This window comes from Struthio camelus, chromosome 3 (genome assembly GCF_040807025.1).
Source record: "Struthio camelus isolate bStrCam1 chromosome 3, bStrCam1.hap1, whole genome shotgun sequence".
NCBI lineage: Eukaryota > Metazoa > Chordata > Aves > Struthioniformes > Struthionidae > Struthio > Struthio camelus.
Window position 1 is genome coordinate 85,623,677 of NC_090944.1, and position 18,336 is coordinate 85,642,012.

An 18,336-nucleotide genomic window follows, 5' to 3' on the forward strand; every position below is an offset into this window, starting at 1 on the left:
GACACTTGTCAGCTTCCATCACAAAGTAAATTTTGCAAGGGTGAGTTATTAAAATAGCTAACACTTTTCTTGTATATTTAATGAACTGTTTGTTAATGAATTTCTTCAGATCAATTAACTGTTCTTGATAAGCCACAGAAACACTGGCATGCTAGGTTAACAACAAAAAGCTAACTTTAAAACGCAACTAAAAGCAGAGCTGATTATATTGACTCAAAAGTGCAGTAATTCAAAGATCTCAAGTAATTACATAACCTGTTTTAAGGAACAACAAAATTGTTTCCCTTTATGACATTGTTCATTTACTTTAACCTACGTATCAGGGCAGCACCAAGAAAGAGCACTTACAACTGCACTCCTTTATCCTTACAGCAATATGTGGTAAAAGCACAGTAAACTCTCCATTAAAAATAAAAAGCATGACAAGGTGGGAAAAGTGTGACCACCATTCCTGTTTTCAAAGACCGGGTGAGATAAATGGCTGGGTCATGAGTATACTGCACAGAAGACAGGGGAAAGCATTTCCAGAAAAATAAGGAAAAATAAGGCTAAAGACAGTCTGACAGCTATTTTAGACCATGTCCGCCCATGGACTTAAAATAGTGACTTTCTACTTTTCTGGATTTTTAGACTACAGCTATTAGGGGCACCTCCTAAACACTTTCCATATAGCAAATTAAATCTACAGATAACTAAGAAAAGTAAGCCTATTATCTTCTGTGGACCACTCAAAAGCCTTCTATGCACCACACAGGGGTCAGGGACCACAGGGTTAAAACCCTGGACGGTACCTACTATATCAACTCCAAAGCTGCTTGACAGGTTTTTCAAAACATTTCCAGTACAGAGAGAGGGCTCGGCAGCCTCCCAACATGTCTCTTCCAGGGCTTCACTATCCCATCTCTTCTTACTACTCATTTATTTCTGATCTCTACTCCCTTCATCTCCGCAGCCGCTACATGTAAGCATGACGAAGAGCTGAAGACAGGAGTTATTCTGCTATAGGCTTGTCCTGATGAGGTACATGAAACAACTGGAGCTCAGAGCTGGAACTTTATTCCATGTCTACAAGACGAATTTTTTTAAAATAATTTATCTTTGTTATAAAGAAGTATGTATTTTTGGTGAGGGGAACAGAAAGTTAAATTCTTTTCAAGAAAAGGTCTGCAGCAGCGAAGCCACACAATCTCTTCCTCCTTTTCCCAAAATGGGGAGAAGGTTGTTGAAGGAGCCCAAACAGGCAAGGGGCCAGCCTTCCAACCACATGCACGTTCCCTTCGTTAGTCTGCCCAAGCAACACTCGCGATGAGGTGTAATGGAGAATCCGCTCCTCAGTGGAGATCCTGGTTCTCAGCTGGTAAGAAAATGCACAAGTCAACTAGCTCAACGAGAAGACAAAAACAAAATTCACCCTTCTCCTGCCTTGTTCTCCCTCCCCGACCCCTCCCCCTCTCCCCCCCAGTAATTTACCCAAGCTAGGGATATAAGTGCTTTCACCTTTGGACTTGTTTTTTTTCCTCCTTAAAATTGTTCTGCAGTCAAAAGAGGGGAGGGTGATGCTGGGGAATCACGTGCACACATACAAAAAACAAAACAAAATAAACAGAAAAACCCCAAAAGCCCTCCAGAAAGAAACCCCTACCAAGCACCTTTCTCTACTGGCTACAAATCTGTTTTTGGAGATTTCTGCCCCAGTCCCCATGAGCAATCCTGTCAGCAACTGCCTTGAATAACACTTCAGTGACTTGCATGGCTGTGCTCTGAGAGCCAGAAATCACCAACACATGGGAAAGGCAGGAACGATGGCTCTTAATTCCTCATCCACCACAATAAATTACTGGCTGTGCTTTCAAAGGAAAAGATAAACACATCCATGCCCTTCATGTATTCAGGCAGAGAGAACCCTTTATTTCAGCATTTGCATGCAGGAAGGTCTTTTAATGTTGTTCTCTTCACCAATCTTGTATTCCAACAAAGCCAACGTGTTGCTTTTGCCACGAAGGACTGAAGTCAGTATAGTATGCGCTGATCAAAAAAGAAGTTAGTACCAAGGAACAGTGAAAGGTGACATGCTACTTGGCAGGTTCCCAAGAAACCAACATTTGCTTTGTACAGGCATGAAACCTGGCAATTCCGTCTCTTGCGGATGTGGTTTCTTATCGCCCAAAACACCACTGGCTTTCTTCTACTGTGCACAGGAGCAGCACCACAGAGGAACTGCTTCATGAAGAAACATGTTTACAAAGCATCCACTGCAAGACATCATGCAAAAGGAACACTGATAGTCTCATTTCCACACATGCTGAAAAATAATTCTTAATTCATGCATCCTTGGCCTACTTTTAGGTTTTGTTATTTCTAAGCCTGCACATCTTTCATTTAAGAAACACTGTCTCCGCTTAGCTGCTTTGAATAAACATTTCCGTTGTTAATAATGGTACATTATGACCATTACTTCTATTATAAAGACCTCAACTCTCGTTTCTTCATGGCAATTAGTTACTAGCAGGAGGGAGGTGAGAGCCCAAAACAAAGCCAAAAAGCTACCAACTCCAGCTAGCAAGTAATCCCCAAGAAATTACTGGGGGAGAACTTACTGATGCTCTTACAGGAGAAGGCTACTCGAGGAGAGGAAACAACGTCCACCTGTCCTGAGTGCATATGCATGCTTTTCACATTGGAGGATGCACAAGAGGGACATATGAATTAACTATGGCAAAGGTGCTGAGGGATACAAAAGTGAACATGATGTCTGAACAGAAAGCCAGGCACCATATATAGATCTTGACCCACAGATCTGCTGCTGATGGTCACTGAAATCTGAAAAGAAGTCTAAAACCTAGGTAACTCCTTCTTGCTGTTTTTATACTAGTTTTCTATGCAGACTCCACAAGAACTTGCCTGCTGCTTGTATAAGAGCTACTAGGAAAGTCATCTTGAATGCTTCATAAAAAGGCAAAGCTCCCAATCTGATCTCTAAATGTATCAGAGACTAATACCTAGAAGCTCCAGTTGGAATTAAAGCCGCACAGTGCCGTACAGAGTTGCACAGAGGGTCACTGCTTCCCCTCCAAGAAAGCCTACTCTCTAGTATATTAAAAAACATTCAGAGCATAGCTGGAAAGACCATCATTATGATATTATGATTTCTGTTGCCTACTACCTCCATCTAACCCCACAGCGCCCCACAGACAATTCCATCTTTCTCTGTCCTTCATCCCTATGTACCCCAGATACCAAGCCCCTCTCCACAGTCTAATGGATGAATAGCAAAATTAATCTAAGATCAAGTGTTCTCAACCTGAATTTAATGTGAAGATTGCAATTTCTATTTTAAACTTGAAGAACAGCTTCCGCATGTAAATCATTTCCAGTTTTCTCAGTATAATGTCTAATAAGAGACATTACTTGTAGCTACCAGTCTTGTACCACTTGGTATTATACATTTTTCTTACCTCTATCCCACCTGTCTTCAACCATTCAGTTGCTGTCCCACAGACATCACCTTCCCAAACAGTAAAAGCCAAATATACTACAAACAGTTGTTATCTGTGCAAAGGCAGGACATTCAAGCACCTCCAATCTCTTTGAGCATTCCCTTAGCACCTCTGCAACAAAAGCTAACTGTCACCAAGTAAGGAAACAGCATTTCACAGTTCAGTCGTGTTAAATCCCCAAGGACCAGCTTCGACCACCAAGTTCTTTGCGAACATGTTCCGTTTGCTAACAGCTAAATCTGTTCTTTATCATAACTCTTATCTGGGGCCGCGCTAAACCCTGGTATGTCTCTAATACGTTCCCCAAAGAAACTACTTCCCTTTGTATAGTGCTATCAAAAGAACTGATACTTTCTAATTAGCGTCAAGCTTCAAGATCTATCCCACTCCATTTCTACTCCAGCTCAGGTACAGCGGCCCTCAGTCCTGTGGCAAAGTGGTACAAAGGATCCTTTTCAAGGCATTGCCTGTTACAGCACTTCTGTGATAATATCTAACAAAGAGCACTTCACACAGGTATGCACGCACCTAAGAAAAGCAGGCTAGGTTCCAAGATATCAGCACCAATTTAACAGCACTAACCTACTTTTCCGGCTGGCAAAAACTCTGAGTATCTTAAGTGATCAGCACATCACCCTCTTTCCCTAAACTACTATGTGCATGCAACTATTTCTAAAGTAAACTTGAATTTCAAAGTGAAGGATTTATACTCTACACATCACCTTCCTGATGTTTACGACAGCTTTTCGGAGTGCAATTCAGTAACATGTTCTGAAGAGGCAGCAAGGACCTCATGCAGAAGGGATGCAGTAGAAGTGTGCTCAGGAGGACAGCTCTGCCTTGGCTGCTATGCAAGATTTGCATTGTGAAGCAGCTTTCCTGAAAGAGCAGGGTACCTAAGGTGCATCAGAAATAGTTTTCCTCTGTGCTTACTGGAATGAAGCATCTTATCACTGAGAGCAGTAGCTGCGGCAAGCCTTCACTGAATATTAGGTTATTTTTTTTATTAGGTTATTCAGTATCGACGTGCACAGACCAGAAAAGTCCAATAGGCTGATCTATATGAGCACCGGCAGGCATAAGATATGAGTGCTGGGAGAAGAAACATGATGATCAGTAGATGAGAAACAACCCAAAAGAAGGTGTTAAATGTTGTGCAGCAATCAGTAATACAGCATTTGGTAGCTCTCATCAGAAAGTCTAGCCAAGGCATACAGAGCATCCACTTTCTAAAGAGCAAACCACACTTCCCACGTTCCTGCCTTGACACACAGATACAACATGGAACTCAGCAAAGCACTACTACCTGGCCAGGGACATCGTCGTTCCTGGCATGCCCCAACCTACCATTGCCCTGCATGTCTTACCCGGGGGAGCATGCAAGGACTAACCTCTGTATCCCACTAATAGCGTTGTTGCAGCAGTCATGACTTGGCTCCGTACTACACACATTACTCAAGTTCTTATTTGCTGGTTAGAGAGGCATATTAACATCTAAGCCCCAAAAGAGAAGCTCTTAAATGAGAGTAGGGTGAACTATACTAAGAATAAGGAAGAGAATAAGGAGAAAGTAAAGATAATAAGTCTCATAGAATGGTTACTAACCTGCTTCCAAACTTTTCTAAAATATCAAATGCGTGGACAAGTACTTGCCACCTGGTGTTTGAATCTCTGCAGTTTGATTTTAAGCTTTTGCTGAAGCCAAAAGGGCTAGAAACAGACTTGCTCTGAATAAAATTTGAGAATCTGGCATTACTTCACAAACTTTCAAAAAAAAAAAAAAAGAGATCACAGGGCTTACAGCATATACAAACAAGGGAAAGAAAAGTAAATAAAAGAAGATGCAAGCATAGATTTAAAAAAAATAGATAGCAAGGAGGAATAAAATACAAGTATTGTCAAAAAGAGAAACCAATAGATGAGCACAGCTGGTTAAAGAATTTTACCATTTTTGACCAGGATTTTAGAGAGAGGTCCAAAAGAAACAACTGATATATTTCTACATTCACGTAAGGAGCACAGGTCAAAAAAGAACTTATCTACTAGTTCAGAAGATAAATTAGGAGAGAGATAGTAGAAGAGCAATCAGAACTGCAATTTAAGTTTTAAACAAAACAGACATTTTTGTTTCTTTTTTTGTGAATAATGGAAGTCATAATATTTCTTCATATGAAGAAAGATAGTATGGCTAAATCAGGTCAGTCTGGATTTAAATGAATGGGAGAGGAGGAGGAATGGATGGATAATCAGCTCTACTGGGATAAATCTGGAAGTCTGTCGATGAACTCCATCTTGGATTTGATTATGGAAGGGATTGCTTTCATATTAGAGAGAAATATCCTCCAAAGAATTCTCTCTGACTGAGCTCTCTGACGCTAAATGGTGAACAAACGCAGTTAATGACTAAGGCTGTCGTTCAGTCATTCCTAGCCAGCATGAGAGAAATATCTTTGGATAACCAAAAGTGTCTCGACAAACAAAGCAAACACTTTTGCCCCACTGTCATCAACAAAAAACACCACCACAGGGAAGATAGCTGACAAGGAAGCAGTATGAAAATAAGTGTACTGCATTATTCAAAATCTGATGCATTCAAGCTGGCAGAAACCCAGATGGTCTCCATTCTAGCATACTGGATCAGAGGGGAGATGAAGCCTTGTAACAGAAATGGTTTCAGACTGAGACCAGTACCATGTTTTTAAAAATAAAGACTGGAGAAGAGAGCATACTACTAACAACTAAAGACTGGTGGAGAGATCAATGATTAGGGTAACTACAGAAGCACTAGTCAGGACTCAGCACTATGTGGGGCTTAAAAGAAAAGGAGTTATTTGGAAGAGATGTCTGCAAAAATTGGAATTGAAAAAAAAAACCTCTATAAATTCAAAGACAGGTCTTTGTGATACTATCTGATAACTTTCTCATTTTAATCAAATCTAATGTACCTAAGCTGTAATAAGCCATTCATACGGGGGTAATAACAGATATTGGTATTAAAGCACAGAGGATCTGAAGATTAGCACACAGTTGTAAAGAAGGTAAACTGCGCTCAAAAGTGCACATTTGTTGACATCTTTTGGTCAGTTTGGATAAAGGAAGATGTCCTTGAAAAGTTTCCTCAGGACCAAAGCATTCAATGCAAGTTAAGAAATTCTGTGGATGACACAGTCAGAACACACTTTAAGAATGAGACGATCTTGAGAGGTAAGGTAACAGAAATGGGATTAATCTTTACAGGACTATTGGATGATGCCTGGTAAAACTAATAAAATAATACCTCATAATTTGGAAGTGACAGAGGAGTGAGATGTCTGAGAATATTAACTAGTCACTGAAAACTTCTGGTCTGCTAAAGCTATGCAGCTCTAAGAAGGAAAAAGATGGTATTAAGATTTCTCCCCCCCCCCAGAACGAAAGGGAATGGCATCAGTTCAGCTGCATGCTGTGCTAGCGAGCCAATCCCTGGGCCAGCACATCAGGACCAGACACCCACACTCAGGAAAGAAGGGCTGAAAAGAAACAGGTGCAGACTCAGGCTACCAGGGTGACTAGAAGAGCCTGGCTCACACAGCCTACCAAAACACATCCTGAAAGAGGATCCGACTGCGCCCCACAAATACAGCTTAAGGCTGGGGGAGGTTTACAATGGGGAAGGAGAACAATTTATGCTAAATATAACTGACATAAGAACAACTGGATGTAAAGTGACAGAAGATACAGATGTCTGATATTCAGAAAAAACATCTTCAAATAGCTTTAGCGGGCAAAAAAAAAATACCTTTATAAATTGAACAAGATCCTTCTTAAAAAGAGAGTAAGTTATGTAGCTGTTAGAAACTATGTGAATTTGTCTCAGAGACACAGGAACTTCCTTTTAATTTTATTTTCTGTCTTTAGGAAAAAAAGCAAGAGTTTCCAGCTAGTCTTACAGATGAGCGTCTCCTCTCTTCCACCACTGCTTGGGAAAGGCACTGCAGGGCTGTCCCACCACAGACTGCAACAAGCATTCCTGGGACAAAGCGGAAGCAACACGCAAAGGCTTGCCTTACTGCAGGCCAGCATCAGCCAGCAACCTGGCCCAAAGGAGGTCTCAGCAGAGAATCCACCATCCAGGGGGCCACAATCTTAAAAATCAAGCATACACAAGACCAAACATGAGCTAAGCTAATGAATGTCTTGGTCTTAACTTGTAGTGTTTATTCAAGCACAATTGACAACTTGAGCATAATGACCCATTAGTGTTTTCTTTATACTGAGCTATCAGTACTGTCCATACTTAGGCTTTCACTCAGAACAAGAGCACACGTTTATGTGACTGTTTTTGCCTAATTTACATTGCTGAAACGTAAAGTATAGATCATTTAAAGATTAGAAAAGCTATTTGAATCTTTTGAGTGAATCCTTTATGCTTAATGTACACATTTAGAGGGAAAACTTAAATTCACATTAATTTGTCTCCTTCTAGTATTTATTCTTACAAAATCTTAACTTCTGTATAGAGCAAGTTAATCCTCTTTTACTCTCAAACGAAATAAAAATTTGGACTTTGGAAAGAATGCAGTTCAGAAGAAAATGGCACATCAAGAGAGAAAATCCCATCACTTTTATTGCTCCAGATGATCTTTCTCTTCCACGTGTTTAACCTGCACTTTCAGTTACTGATGAGAAGGGATGTGAATTAATCTCAGAAAAAAGACTGATGATAAAAAAAGACTACCAGTTGCCATAGAAAGCAATCGCTAGTACAAACAATGACAAAACTGAATCTGATCAGGAAGCTGAGCAACAGGTAATTTAAATTCTAAGCAAGTCTGTGCTCTTAAAAAAAAAAAAACCCTCTAGTTATTAAGATTTATATTTCATTGTAAACATAAAAGAAGAAAAAATATCCTCAGAACTGCAGCCAACCGCAATGGCTGCTAAGGTTTTTGCATTTTTCCAATATTATTTGCCTGTACTATTTGAAACAACTAGCGCACACGTAAGAATTAGCCATCTATCACCAGGAATAAAATGCTACAATTTATTTTTAGGAGTTAAGTCAAGGCAGATGTAGCGTCTACTTAAGTTTTCTCATGCACAGCATATTCTATTTGAATTTTAGGACGTGCAACAAAAAGCTGACTTAGTACCTTTATTATACCACCACAGTTAATTTAGCTTTCAGTGAATGGTGAATAGCCACTGAACCTCTACCACTTTGAGAACACTGACTTCAGAACAAAACCATTACTCACTTTTCACTTGTATTCCCTAGATTCCCTGACTCGTTGCCTATAATCTTACATCATCTCATCACGTGAGGTCTTGAGAGACAAGAACTATGTCCTGGGGCTTATTTTAGTTTCTTCATCCTTAACAGAGACCTTCACCAAGCGTTCTTTAAAGGGACAATAAGGTCAGAAGTACTGAATCAAGCAAATGGCTTCCATGAATTAAAAGAAAGTACTATAGATCAAAAATACCTATCAAGTATTCAAAGCTGTGCTATTTGTACTGCGTATATACTATGTAAGCACTCCAACTGAAGTTATCCAAATATTTAAACATACAAAAATTAGACTCTTTCTTACCAAAGAATGCAATACACATCAGAAATATTACAGTCTATTAAGACGACATGCACCCAACCAAGTATACAATAATCTTACACCACAGGTAAGGACATCTGTACCTCTAAAATCCCATTTTATTTGATTGTGCTTGCATTAATAGTTCCTCATAACTTAAGTGCAGTAAGAAAGGTAGAGAAAGAATGCATACCCAACACACACTGACCCGCTCAGACAGCCTGAAGCAGGTCAAGCTTGTTCCCAGAGATGTTTTCCACTAGCTTGTCAAACCTTTTAGTGCCCAAACTAAACGGGTGCCTGCAAAACCCTATTACCAGCTTCCCACTCTGTAGTCTCAGCGGCTCAGTGTAACGGTTCCAGAAACAGCATGCAAGAAGGTAACCAGCCACTTGCTTTTGCATGACTGCTGCAACAGTGCTGTATTCTTCACATCTTTTGCACTGAACAGCTTTCTGAGCAAATGCAGGTTTAGCTGAAGTAGCACACACCAACCCGACATAATCATTAGGCTCAGAGTCTATACCCTTTCTATTCAGTTTCCAAAAAGCAGGCTTTGTCAGCACCAAAAGGTATACTGTCTTGCTCTGCTAACCAAGACATTTTTCCATTCAATGCTTTGCAAAAAATTATGAAGGGCAGCAGTCAGACATATCATTTCAAGAAGGCTGAGGAGGAAGAGCTATTGCTTCTTTTAAAAGGCATGATTTGACTTGTCACAGAGGTAGCAAAATCAGTCCAGACTCATCATGCTAACACTGGGGTGGGAGGGGAGGAGTATGTGCACGTGTGTGTTTGGTGGAGAGGGGGGTGTCACAACATGAGATGCACATACCCTCTCAAAATTTCTCTCCTCAGCTTTATCATAAGTATTTCTAGAACAGGAGCCTGAGTACAACAGAACCACAAAAGCAACAAAAAGTACTTCAAGATTTAAGCAAGGAATATACTGTTACACAAAGTATATCAGCTATCAGAATTAAAAATCCATATGTGTGTGCGTGTGTGTGGGCATATATACACACACATATACAGATATAGATATATATGAATTTGCTGCTTTTTCTCCCATGAAAAACTGATCAAAACCGTTCAGAAATCCCAGAATGAAGGCTGCCTATGACAAGAGTCAATGATTTCCTTGAAATAGCCAGAGAATTCCTGTTCTGAGCAATCATTAGCACTTCTGTTGCCTCAATCTCCTCAAAATACAAAACATGCAAGGACCCACGACCTCACTGTGACTTGTGGCATTTAATGAAGTGCTTTTCAACCCACAAGGTGATACAAAGTTCTCCCCCCACCCCCTAAGCCAGACACACTACTGAGTCAACTGATTGAAACACCCTGATTTAACTCATTCATGCCGCCATTCCTCTTTGACTTTCAAAGAGTTACCGTCTTTAAGAGAAACCCTTATTGACAGTAATCTGGACCTCTCATGGACCTCAGCCATTTGAAACTAGGAGAGGCACAGTTTCTAGTCCTGGCCCTAGTCCTGGCTACTGTTTCAGACACGTCAAGGGCAGACTGCAGAGCTGTTAAGTTGCCAACTGGAGCTCTGCCCGAGGACTTCGAGGTCTTCCATGCAGGCCATTTAAATCTTCTCTAGAGGTCTTGTCTATAGAGCTGGAAAGCCAAAAGCAGACACAAATAAACCATATTTAGCACCTGAATTTACTAACCTTATTTGGAGGCTTAGGGAAGAATAACCTCCTGAGTTACTGACACTGCTGCCTCAGTATCTCTGCAACAGCTTGCACCACACCAGAACCAAGGAAAAGGGGACAAGAGGTACCTAGAAGTACTTCAGCCCCCTATCATTATGGGCCTGTTACTTGAAAAGCATGTAATTTTTATCAGTTCAGATCCCTCACTGATTGGAGTTGCAAGGTAGCCTGATATCAGTGGAAGAAGTAATATCAGCAAGTTCATCTGAAGGACGGAAATCACTCATGACTTAGGATGCTGGGAACAACACTCCTTACAGTTTCTTCTTTATGACTGCCAGGGTACGATTGAGAAGCGCTTGTGAAAAAAACAGCATAGGAGCAGAGGATAACGTGCCAGCCAGACAGCATGCAGAGGACCCACAGCAGTCTGGCTCTGTAGGATGAAGGTTCCAAGAAGGTTTCCACAAGGAAAAGCTCACTCCAGAGTTCTTCAAGTCCAGATGCTGCAGCATTTCAGAACACTCCTTGACACAATGCAGCAACAGGTCCATACTGCTGCTGGGCCAAAAGAGCAGATCTTTAAGTTCAGTAAGGAAGATTTTGCTCTTATGAACTTTGTGCAAGGGTTAGAGCATCTTGCAGAAGAAAACATAGAAGAGGGAGTAGACCTTCTCCTACTGAGGGGTCCAGATCAAGGGGCTGGCCACAAACTTGAAAAAGAAGTCTTTCTCTGCACTTATCTAAGGCAAAAATAGCCAAATAGCAAAGGAAAAAGGAATTTAAAAGAAGATTCAAAACCCTGTGTTTTAAAGCTCACTTAAAATTTCAAACCAGAGCTGGCTATTTATAAAAACAGCCCACACGACTCAACAAGGAACATGGACAGAAAGCAGGGTTTCATCTAACATCCTTGGGGGCGGGGGAGGGGGGAGGGGGAGAGCATGTGCAGGCCACAGAGCCAACATGCCTTTAATACCACTACTCACCTTTTAGATCCAGAGAGCAAATGCAGGACATGCAGGGTACAGAGAGAGTCCCCAGGGAAGCATGCGAGATGGCGATCTTTTGAAGAGCACAGAGTACGCACAAGCTGCTGAAAGCAGAGTTCACAGAAAACTGCTCAAAGGCACGCTCTACACAGATGTAGCCCATGGCTTCCAACGAATAATAGGCTAAAAGGGATACTTTTTTCTAATTAATTCCTGAACCAGCAGTTTGAAATACCAAACTACAAACCAAACTACCATTTTAAAATGATAGAAAATAACCCCCCCTCCCCAAAAACACACCCAGTAGTTTATCAGCCTAACCGCTAGATAAAAATCACAGGGTAGGAGACAGGATGATGTATTAGGTAGTTAAACAAAACAATAAAAAAAAAACCTCTCCCTCCCACAGCTGGTTCTATAAACTGTAAGAACTGAATGTAACTTTAAGCTGAAGTGTGATTTCTGCATTAGTCATAATTAAACATTAGTTCCTGAAGACTGATGGCATACAGATTGTCCTCCCCCCCCTCCCCCTTTTTTAATATATACCGACATTTACTTAAGTTGGCCAGATCCTCAACTGGTATAAAAGTTATCTTCACTGTTACACCACATTGATTTACACAAAGTAAGGGTCAGCCTGTTCAAGCCCATTACAAAGCTAAAGCCTAATCTGTGGTTTGATCTTCGTGGCAATTTAACCTCAATGCTTGCTTAGTCACAAAATTAAAACCTGCACATACACATGTACAAGATCAGACCCTTGCTCTTTTCTCAAAAAAAGCTAATAATGGGCTGAAGAAAAATCCCATTTCAAGGAGGAAGCCAGCCAAACAAACTCTCTCACACACATTTTGACCCAAGTGCCTAACAAGCCCACAAAATACCTCAGCCTTATAATCCACATTTTACTACAGCAGTGATGTGAATTTCGTATCAAGCTGCATTACAGGATGCTAGGGTAGGCATCCAGCTCGATATTTTATGACCTACTACCACTAAAAGTGGCAAGAAGTCAGAGTCCTCTGGAGAAAAACACTAACTGGAAAACAACAGAGCCCAAAATAGGTGTAGAAAGCTTTTATCAACCCTCTCTATTAACAGCTTTGATATCATGAATGCTTACTACTCGATTCCCCTCTCTTGATAAAATCAATCATGGACTGGCTAGTGTAATAAGTGAAAAATATGTCAGTTTATTGAAACATGGCAGAAACTTTGAAGGTAGACGTTACGGAACTATGGTTCTGGTGCTAGCTGTGCCTCAGGTCCCTGAACATGATCCATTTCATTTTCTTAGAGAACAAAGAAAAATGCTTTATCTGTTTTAACGACAGAAAATGTTTTGCACTTTTTGATAGTGTCATAATGTTCTCTTGGAGGGAACATACCAAGCTAGATAAACTAAGGCCACTTCAATATGGCCAAGCCTGTGTTCCTGTAAAACAGCCAAGCTATAATTGCTTTGGGAACAAAAATCAGAATCGGATTTAATACAAGATTTTAAACACCTGAGCTTTCAAAGTATCCTGAAGGCTACAGAGTAGTTCAGATCCTCATAGGGGTTACCATAAGAACTGAGACCACAACCTGTGGTAAAGAATGGTACCAAAGCTTTGGACATCCAAGCATGCCTCTGCCACTTGAGCTATTAGCAGATCTGACTTGGCCACAAGCCAGGCCTCGCAGAGAACCCCTCCAGTCACTGAGTAGGTGCTGAGGTACCAACTCATTTCCCAGCTTCCCCCACTCCCCACTCCCATGCTACCCTCCCTTTCAAAATGCACACTGATTATTCAAGTTTGGCCAAACTGATTCTCTTTTTGTAATGTATGGCTCACAAAACGTAAAATAGCCCACTTCTCTTAGGGGAAGAAGAAGAAATTTCAGCCTGCATATGCATTCTTAAAACTAGAGGCTTCAACTAGTGCTGCCTTCTCAACTACAACCTGGGTTACAGCAGTGGAGGGAGGGACATGAAAGCAAGCTCTGTTCATGTCTTTCACCACTGTTCCCTTTAAACTATTTCCATGCTGCAAGTTAAAAGCAATCCTCCCTTAAGAAAAAACAGTTGCATGCTCTTCAAGAATTTCATTTCACAGTTTTCTTCTGTCTTTCATCTCTACAAAACCTACTGATGAGCAGCTTCTTCACTCCAGCTTACACTGTATGTTGAACAAAGCCAGCCTCGCAAGTACAACAGGTTTAACATATATATAGAACTGCAGCAGTCACTGTTTTGAAACGCGCTCTTCAAACCCTTTGGGGAAATTAATTATTTAACAGCCATGCACAGGATATATTTGTCTCACATTTGAAAGCTCCTCTTACTCTTTTTCCCCCAAGGAGTTTAGTAATCCTTCTGCACTTCAACAAACCAATAGTTTCACGTGGCAACAAGACCAGTCAGTACAGATAACAATCAAGCACGCGTTTCCTCTTGCCCTTCGTCCTCCAGAAGTGTCCCCAAAAGCCAGCATGCAACTTCTTGTTGAAGGACTAATAAGGAATCAAAGGGAGAAGAGGGAAAGACTTTCCAAATGTAATACCAGAGCCCAGTGAAAGTGCCCTTTCAGATGAAAAAGTTCAATCCTTAGGTCTTTTCTACTTACATTCATTTTTCTTATATCAAGAAAGTCATACTACGAAAGTACCCATCTGTAACAGGCACTGCCCATATAGGAGAGTAGATAGCCTTCCCACCCCTTTTTTGGTCTCTTCTATTTCGATATATGACTACGATTAAAGGATTTTCCTACAGCAATACAAGTCACTGAAATACAAGCTGGAAATAAAGGACAGACTCCCACATCCTGACTCTTACGCATCACATGAAGGCCAGAGAGAGCATCATCATTCCACCTAGCCTGGGCCAAAGTGCTCAGTAGTTTTTTAAACCTTCTCACACTCTTTAAAGGAAAAACCTTTGAAATGGGGTGTCGTAGCAATCTTAAAGGACTGCAATATCCTACATAACGTAGAGGCAGAACCTAGCAAGCCACTGCTCTTAATGGAGGCTCAATTTCTATCTTTCCAGCAACTACAAAAAACTTTTCAAGTGGCATGTACATCAAGAAGCAGAGGTCAGTTCCTGTTTTCCCATCATCTCTAAGTCACTTAGTAGTGTAACCCACACAGCCCCTAGCACATTGCTTGGCCTTCTGCTCACCTGCACTTGCATAAGCAAATGAGCTATTTATCAGCAGTCGCCTGTTCTCCACAGGCTAGCAATCTAGGACTTCTTTTCATAATAAAGTCCAGCTCTCAAGGACTCATTAATTTGTCATTCCAACCTTTCAAGCTCTCCTCTGGGAACCACATGCACCTATGTGAAGTGAATAGCTACTGCCATACCACTGAGGACTGTATTTTTGGAAATTTAAATTACCATCCAGGAAATCTTGAATTTTAGGCAGGAATTAATGCAGACTAGTGCTTAGGCAGAGCCTATGCAGACACAAGGAGGAAAACCCCAGAGGAAACTTGATTCCAACCACAAATTTTCTGAACTCAATGCTTGGAAGAATACTGGAAATGTAGCATCATACCAAAAATGAAAGTGCAAGGTGATCTCAGGTTTAAACTGTAGACAAACTGAGAGCATCTGGAAAATAGAACAGTTGACATATCTTTTTAGTTATTTATCACATTATTATCATCACTCTCCTCTATGAGCATAAAAAGCAACAGATGTTCAAACAATAATAAAACTATAACTAGTATATTTTGGAGGGCAGGACACCTCATCGATACAAATTAAACTAGGAAAATCAACTGCATTCAAATCTCTGAAAATATAACTGGTCCAGCCAGTGAAAGCACTTTTCTGAACAAAGAAAGGTTAAAATTTCCTTCTCTTTTGCCTTTGTACAAAGAATAGAATTACAAAATGGAAGGTCAAAAAGACCCTACAGATAAGGAGCTGTTATTCCCTTCAAACTCAAATCATTTAATTTCTCTCTATAGGTTGCTTTCGAGTATAAAGTCTTCAGCAAGCTACTGGAGCACATGGCAAGTGCTTGGAGAAGACCCTAAAACTGTAAAGAAAAAGGCCTAGAAAATGGCAGAGAATGTCACCAGTTTGTTTAAAAGACTATCCACAGCAGGAAAATTATTTTAATATGAACCATGTCAAAAGCCATGACCATGTCACAGCTGCAGATCCCCCCTGCCTTCCTCAAAACCAAGGGGGAAACGTCTTTAGGGGTGACTGCCAGAAATTAAGTCTGTACAATTACTCTACATTTCTTCGCCTAACACAACAAGATACATTCATCCATCAGAATCTTTCATTAGCAGAGCATATTGATTTCTGGATTTTTGGTTTTAACTATAGTGCCACCTAAGTACCAATGAGCAGTTAGGAGAAATTTATGTGCAGTGAAAAAACCCTGATGTATTAGAAGCTTACTCATGTTTTAACCTTAAAGAAAACAAACAAAAAAACCCACCCATGCTCACAGATGCAATATACTGGAGATTCAGTTTAGACATACAGCTAAGTAAAACAAAGAATAACCAGGCTGACATGCATCTCCCTCTTCTTTAACATCATGACATGAAGGAAACATTAGTTATTGACTAACAATAAGCAATTTACCTGTATATAGGAAAAGCACATAAATTTAAAATACTAACTAAAGTGGGCTAACAGAAGGCAAAACAACCTGCCCACCAACAATCGCACTGTAATCTCTTATAACTTTACTCCTTTGTGGTTCCTTATTTTGTTCTGATCGTTATTTCAGCAATGACATAAAGGGGTCTGGCCAAAGAGTAGCTACCTCCCAAAAAACAAGCAGCCTAAAGAACTGTTTGGCACACATTTCCATTTGGTTTCTTATCTACGCTTAAAAGATTCCTAATTCTAACCACTAGGTTGAAAGAAGCATGCTTAAGCACCAACCCTTCCAACATGGATGCAGAGGAAATCCAGCATCATACATTTAGCAAGACCTTGCTACCTTGCAACAATCTCCAAAGCAGGAAAACACCACAATACTCAGGTATGAAGCCTTAACCTCAAAGCTGCTAATAAGTCACAAGAAACAAGCACCTAGCCATAGAGGAGTCCAACACATGTACACTAACTTTTCCATCCTCAGAGGTCACACTGAAAGACCTTAAATAACAGCTGAAAGAAATCATTGCTTCCTAGGAGATCTTCTGCAAAAAGTTGGTCAGACATCATAAACTTTCACCAGACCAGCTGATGAAATCCTTGCTGTTAGGAAGAGCTCAGAAAACCCACTCCGCAACACTTGCTGCAATGTCGCTTTCAGGCTTTAGAGAGAGGGAGAGGCAGAAACACCTAGATGTACATGTACACTTCTTCCATACACTGCCCAAAAGGGAGCAGAGTGGAGCAAGATGCAATTCTATGGCCAACCTACAGTAAACCCCAGAGCAGAGACAAGACCCATTACACCTCACCTGGAACTTAAGCTCCAAGATGTATTCCCTCAGCAAACATAGGAGGAATTTGAAATTCTTCCAGTAGCCCTGCCTATAGCGATAGTGCTCTTCCCCAGGCAGACAGGGTTGGGTTACTGCTAGTTTGTATTTGCTTGTAACTGGTGAAGATAGTGATCAATGACCTAGTCTCTGCATCTTTGCGGGAGGGTTACATGGGATCAAGAGGCTTCTTTACATCAGCCCTAGTGCTAGGGTGGGGGTTTCTACAGATATGCTAAGTCACTTAGAGAGGAATTTGGTCTCCTGAATTAGGCCTTAATGAGTAAACAGCGGGAGAACCACATAAGCATCGAACTTGTACAAACAGTAATGACTTCGTATTCTGTGCTGTGACTTGGATCATTAGATCTCACGTTCCTGAGTTATAGCACGTCAAGTGGAAGAACTTTCACACAAACACTCCAGACTTACCCCAGCTGAGGAATCTAGGAAGCTTGCTGGCCAGATCTAAAGCTTAACAAGAGGTGCTAGGAAGGTTGTGATGTGAGAATGCCAGATACAAACAGCTCACACCCCTTCTAGGCTGAATTAGGAACTCACCTAACGATCACATACAGATGTCATCAAACCACACCTTCATAAACAGAACAGTGCTGTGTTAACAGTGAGCACCTGCTGTAAGTGTACAGCCTAGGTTGATCCACTAACAGCCTCTATCAATATCTGAACCACTGTGATAAATGGATGACAGAAGGCTGGAAGTGGCATAAAAATGAAAGGGACTAGAATGTTACTATCTGATACAGTAAGTTACTGTCAGTAACAAGAGGGAGGCATTTGCAGTGTTTTACTACTCATTCTTGGTGATGAATATAATTCAGCTTACAGAGTCAGGAAAGACATAGTTCAAGTTGCAATGGATGAAGAGAACAAATGCATTATCTTGCTCTGCCAGCAGGATAATGGAGAACCTGTGACAGTGATTAGTTTTTCTTCAGTCTTTTAAAATCAAGGTAAAGAAGCAATAGCTTCAGTCTCAACGAGGAACTGTACAGATAACCAGTATCGCTGCCAAAAGTACAAACCGGGAGCAGGCAGAAGAAAGGTGTTGAGGAATTACTGATAATTACCACTATGTCTGGCCTTAATCAAAGCCAGTAACATGTTACCTACATTTATATAACTGAGGTGT

General features: G+C 40.8%; 1 protein-coding gene across 6 annotated transcripts in view; it reads right to left on the reverse strand.

Annotated features, from left to right (window-relative positions):
• AGPAT4 (1-acylglycerol-3-phosphate O-acyltransferase 4) overlaps nt 1-18,336 on the reverse strand; it is a 90,623-nt gene that overhangs the window by 47,702 nt on the left and 24,585 nt on the right. Inside the window, exon 1 of one of the 6 annotated variants that reach the window (XM_068938905.1) lies at nt 11,727-12,019. The exons of the other annotated variants lie outside the window; for them this stretch is intronic. Coding sequence (XP_068795006.1) covers nt 11,727-11,892 — 166 coding nt within the window. The 5' untranslated portion in view covers nt 11,893-12,019. Of the gene's footprint in view, nt 1-11,726; nt 12,020-18,336 lie in introns of those variants that run through there. 6 annotated transcript variants of the gene reach the window in all.